The sequence below is a fragment of the Aphanomyces invadans genome (genome assembly GCF_000520115.1).
Source record: "Aphanomyces invadans strain NJM9701 unplaced genomic scaffold supercont1.14, whole genome shotgun sequence".
Classification (NCBI taxonomy): domain Eukaryota; phylum Oomycota; class Saprolegniomycetes; order Saprolegniales; family Verrucalvaceae; genus Aphanomyces; species Aphanomyces invadans.
Window position 1 is genome coordinate 1018450 of NW_008580159.1, and position 5305 is coordinate 1023754.

General features: G+C 54.5%; 1 protein-coding gene across 1 annotated transcript in view; it reads left to right on the forward strand.

Moving 5' to 3' along the window:
- Nucleotides 1-2256: 2256 nt before the first annotated feature.
- H310_07671 (hypothetical protein) overlaps nt 2257-5305 on the forward strand; it is a gene marked incomplete at its 5' end in the record, with an annotated part of 3654 nt that continues 605 nt past the window's right edge. The window contains 8 exons of the mRNA XM_008873101.1: nt 2257-2304; nt 2376-3121; nt 3162-3543; nt 3586-4371; nt 4410-4518; nt 4593-4750; nt 4796-4881; nt 4933-5023. Of these exons, the coding sequence (XP_008871323.1) occupies nt 2257-2304; nt 2376-3121; nt 3162-3543; nt 3586-4371; nt 4410-4518; nt 4593-4750; nt 4796-4881; nt 4933-5023 (2406 nt within the window). The remainder of the gene's footprint in view (nt 2305-2375; nt 3122-3161; nt 3544-3585; nt 4372-4409; nt 4519-4592; nt 4751-4795; nt 4882-4932; nt 5024-5305) is intronic.

The following is a 5305-nucleotide window of genomic DNA, read 5'->3' on the forward strand; positions in this document are numbered from 1 at the left end:
GTTTTGAAACCTTTGACATGCAATAATTTCAATTAACCCTAATCTCTGGTCCCTCGATGGCTTCGTTGACTGTCAGAAAGGTCAACAGAATTTTATTTTCCGAAAAACCAATAGTCCAATTATTTTTTTCTCATACAAATTTCAAGATATTTCTCAAGTACCACGGGGGAAGGATTTCCGTCGTTCCCTGTACTGTCCGACTTGCTCGTCTGTCTTCCCATTGGTTGCCGCCTTGGGGCCCTTTGCGTTTTCGTTCATTCGTCGTCGTCAGCCGTGGGATTTGTCGGCGCCTTTTCAATAGGTACTACCTTGTGGTAGTCTTGCGCGACTTTGCGCAGCCAACGGACGGCACGTCATTGGTTACAATAAGCCCATGGCGATCCGCCGCTTAGCAGCGTAGCCCATGCATGTGCTCACCTGCATGATGAATGTCCGGGCGCTACAGGCACTAAGTGCGAGGCACTGACGTGTACAGTCCATGTTGTCGTCTCCCGACGTCGGCTTTATCCCGATCGAGACGAGACCACCGGTTAAGTCGTCCTTCTTGGACGACTTGTCTGCCTTCGGGCCGAGCGGAATAATCTGGTAGCGACGCACAAACTGTCGTCGTTCTTCCATCGTAGACCGATGTAACGAGGGTGGACTCGGCATCGCTGAAGCGTGGCATATCTCAACACCCATGTCTTCGTCTTCTATATCGTAGACAGTAGCCGTCGATTGAGGTTGTTCGTTGACGCTGGCGGCGACACACGGGTTTTGTCCCACGCTAGAAAGCGTTGGAGACGGAACAAGAGCGTGCGCTGCGGTCCGCGGCATGTCATTCCAATGGCTATGCGCAGACGTGTCCAGTGAAACAGACCATGCCACATGGTTGGTGGCGCGGTTGGCGTCTCGCATCTGCTGATCTGTTTGGATACGCGGCGGAGTCACTGGCATGTCGCTGACTTCCATAGTAGTTGAACGCTTCGTAAAGAAGCTAAAGAAATCATTGATTTGACTTGCGTCTCGGTACTTGTGTCACGACCCTCTCTTGCGCCTGAGAGGGAACCAGGATTTCCCTTTGTTGAGGCAAATGTAAAATGGCATAAGGAACCCGAGGACACACGCTCACAACCACACGTACTGTCGTTGCGTTTCTCGCCACACCATCAACACACTCATGTAGTTCAAACAAAGGAAGAAGGACGTTGGCTTTGGCACAGCCAAACATGTGGCTTCTCCTTGTGGCCTCGGCCCTAGGAGAACTTATTTAGCATTTGGTCGAATGGGTGTTGAGCCAGAACACGCTTGCTATCGAGTTCTTCACAGCGCAGTACCAACTCGAAAGCCATGACTCAATTACCGCGTCACAAGCCGGTGCATGGAACGTTTCTTACTGACAGCGCGGATTGGCATGTTTGTGCAGCGTTTGTGAACTTGTTAAATCGTAGCTTTTATTGGACACAGTGCATGTTACCTCGGCAGCTTATACTGATAGTTTCGAATACGACGCAGAAACATTCCACATACAATTTGCGCTTGTCCGCCAAATGTCATTTTCAACACAATATTCCCATGTGTAGTCTTGTTTAAGAACCAGTACGGTCTCGTCTGTCCGGAAGTGATTACTCAATGGTGATTCTTGAAGTTGGGAATTGAGTGCTACCAGCGAGCGAAGCAAGAAAGTTAAAGCTTTTGTCAATGACATGAATCGATTTTTAGTTACTACATAAAGTCCAGTAAGTTCTACAATGTCTAGGTCTCCTTCATCATCGCCATAACTTTGAACAGCTAATCGCTCCAATTCATTGCAAAATTCGCCCAACTCGATTACTTGGCGAGTTTCTCGGTCCAACTCCTCGATCTTGAAAGTCACATCAGCTTCAGAGACAAAAATCAGCCCAGAGTTCAAAACACCGCTGTCGTCCACCCCAACCTCTGGCAACATTACCCCGGCTGCAAACTTGGCTTTCTTCATGTGAGGTATTTTATTGTCATCGTTCGTACGAATGACCTCTTGCAGGCAGCACTGTAGGATGAAGAAGTTGGCGCTGAGTGTGGTGAAGTCAACTGAGTCCTATGCATCCTTCGTCGCTTTGACAATGTCGTCAATGCAGTGTGAATAGTTCTGCGACTGTAGTGCTTGAATGAAGAATCCAAAGTCGAGAATGTTCGTGTCCGGCGATTTTTTTTAGAGGTTGGTACAGTGAACGAGAGAATATATGCCACACCGAAGTTTGAGCATTGTCGCCAGCCTCTCGCGTCAAGAGGACCACAATGATCAAGCGCGCGATCCTTGCGTGGGAACGTATCACGCCTGATCAGGTTCGGGCCAGCTTCTTGTAGGCCATTCCACAACCATTGAAATACGTTTTTGCGTTTGTATTGGGTTCCAGAACTTTCCACACTTGAACGCCGGGATGTCGACCCTGCCCCCGGAGAAGAAGCGACCGGCCGACGGCTCTCCGAACGTATCCCCGGACGCCGACCAACTCGCGTTGCGCTCGCCACCGAAGAAACCAACTGCAAAGTCGGAAGGTGTCAAGCTCGCACGCGAAGTGATCGACTTGACGGGTTACGATTTGGAAGACGAGACGTCCGGGACTGGGGTGGTGCGAAACCTAGCGGAATCTTTCGAAATCAGGGAATTAGGCCCCCTAGTCCAAGGGGCTCCCTACGATCGGAAGATTGAAGAAATCCGAGACCAGCGTCCATGGGAGGAGGATGTGAAACCCCTCCCGGTCGAAGGCGCCATCGTGTTGAGGACGGCCGGAGAGGTGTCGCAGAAGTTTGCGACCATCGTTCATGACGTGGAGCTCCAGCAGAAAGCGGAGGCTCTGCGGTTTTTACAGCGGTACAACGAGGATCAGTTGCGACTCCTGGATGCCCAAGAGTCCCGTATGGTGGCGGTAGCCGACGCCCTCCTGACCGCGGTGACCGTGAACGAATCTCGTCGACAGGACGAGTTCCTTGCCGCCCGGGAGTCGCTCCAAAACAGATACCTACTCGAACTGGAGTCGTACCGATGCGCCATGCAACGGGACGCTGAGATAGAAGTCCGGGACGAAGTCCAATCCCGGATGGACGAGTGTCAAGGGAGATGGGACAAATGGTTCCGGGAGTACCAAGAATCTCAAGAAGGGTATTTCCAGCTGAGGATCGCTAGCGCTCTTCAGGCGAAGGACCGTGAAATTGCGGCGATACAACGGGACTGTAGTGTTGGCAGTCCAGGACGACGCCTACCGGTCGGCGTGTATTCGCCAAGAACGGGTCGAGGTTCTAGAACGCCAGCACCGGGACGATGTGCAAGCGCTCCAAGCTCAAACGTCGCAGGAGCAGCAGTCTCTCCTGACGGAGTATAGCAAGAGAGAAGTGCTTCGCGCGGCGGAAAACACAGAGCTGGTGAAGAAGAAGGACCTCGAGCTGAAGGCGTTGCGTCAGGAAGTGATGCGCCACGAGAGTCAACTGGAGAAGGCGAAGTCTACGACCCTGGAGTGGCGAAAACTGGCCGAAGAGAGAGACCGGGTCTGCCCCAACTGCGTCTGGTTGGAACAGGACGTTCTGGTACTGCAAGGCTAGTCGGCGCGGTTGCATGATGAAGCACAGAACCTCACGGCCCAATTGGAACGGTCCACGGCTGCCCGCGCCGAGGCGGAGTCTAGCCGACAACGGGAGGTCGAGTCCCTGAAGATCGAATGCCATGGCTTGACGAAGGCCCTCGCCGAAAGCCAGGACGTGGTGAGAGAGCTGGAAATGGAACTTGACTCATTGTCCGAAGCGGCCCCGTCCGGGAATGACCTGGCAGAGATCCAAGATGCTAAAGCCCAGTTATCTTCAGCGCAAGTCGCGTTGGAAGTGGAGCGAGTGGCTTTGGCCAAGTCTGTCCGAACGCTCCGGCTCGACAAAGGAGTATTGGAGGCGTCCAAGAAGCTCTTCCGGGAACAGGAAGCCAAGGGCGAAACCGACCGACGAAGCCAAGAACAGGCCCTGGTGGAACTACGGAGTGAACTGGAGAAGACGCAAGCTCGCCAAAGAGCCGAAAGACGGGAGTTGGAAGAACTCCGGGCTCGCACCAACCGAACCAGTCCTCTTATGACTTACCCTTCTCTGGATCCCAAGTTGGCCCAGTACGGGATAACCTTGGCCACTCCTCCGGTCTCCTTTGCGACTCCAGTCGGTACGCCGATCTATGACACCAACCCCGCATTTTCGTCCGTCGGCATGAGCAAGTGCTCGCATCCCGTGATTAGTGTTCCGAAGGATGACGGCCCGACTCCCGCGCCTGGTCATAAGAGATTGAACCGAGACCTTCACGACACCGTAGTCTATGGAGCCGAAATCCCTGCACCTCCGGTCCCGTTTTCACCTCCTCTGCGGTCGAATCCTGCCGAAGTGCCCCATTCACGAGGGTATCTGACACACCGATCAAGGACGTCTGGGAGGCGCGATGGCCGGTGGCTACGGTGGGGGGTATGGGGGAGACCCTTCTCCCGATCGCGGTGGAAACGGAGGTCCTGGAGGAAGAGACCTTCCCGGAGGGTGAGACTATCCCGGACCTAACCGACCGAGAAAACGATGGACGACGGCTACCCGGCATGGTGGCCATGGTGGAGGCCCGTCCAACGACCCTCCCCGAGGAGGAGGCTATGGAAACGAACCCCCGCCGTACTTCCCTGCTACGCCTCATGGGGTTGGCGCTGACCGAAACCTCAACCGCCTGGCCTTCGCCGACGCCAGGAAGTACGCGCCTAAGCTGGATTGCGTTGATCGGGTCATCCCGTTGGAGCACTTCCTCAAGTAGTTCAACGCCCTACAGGACGAGTACGACATCACGGACGCTCAAGTGGTTCGGATCTTTGACGACCGCCTGACGTCGTGCGGCGTGCGCTTGGTGCAGGATTGGTGGGCTCGACGTTGTCGGGACGGGTCCAATGTGTCATGGGTGGAGGCCAGTGAAGCGTTCCGACATGAATTCATCGCGAAGACACTAAATCGGAAGGTGGCAGACATCACCGACTACTCCAAGCGCCGCCCGTCCGAAACGGTACGGGAGTTCGCTTGGTGGATGGTGGATGGAGTCCGGGATGCCGACATGATGCCCGCCATTGCTGTGGCCATGCTGATCAATGAGTGCGGGATGACGCCGTGTCCTCTTGCTTGCGAGAGCCCCCAACCGACACCGTTCTATTGGAGACAGCCTGGAATACTTGCGCGACAGGGATGTGGACATCGACCATCGCGGGGACGACGCTAGGACCCCGATTCGAAAGGTGGCCCCGGAAACCATGTCCTTGGCTCCTTCCCGTTCGTCTTCGAGTCGTGGTAG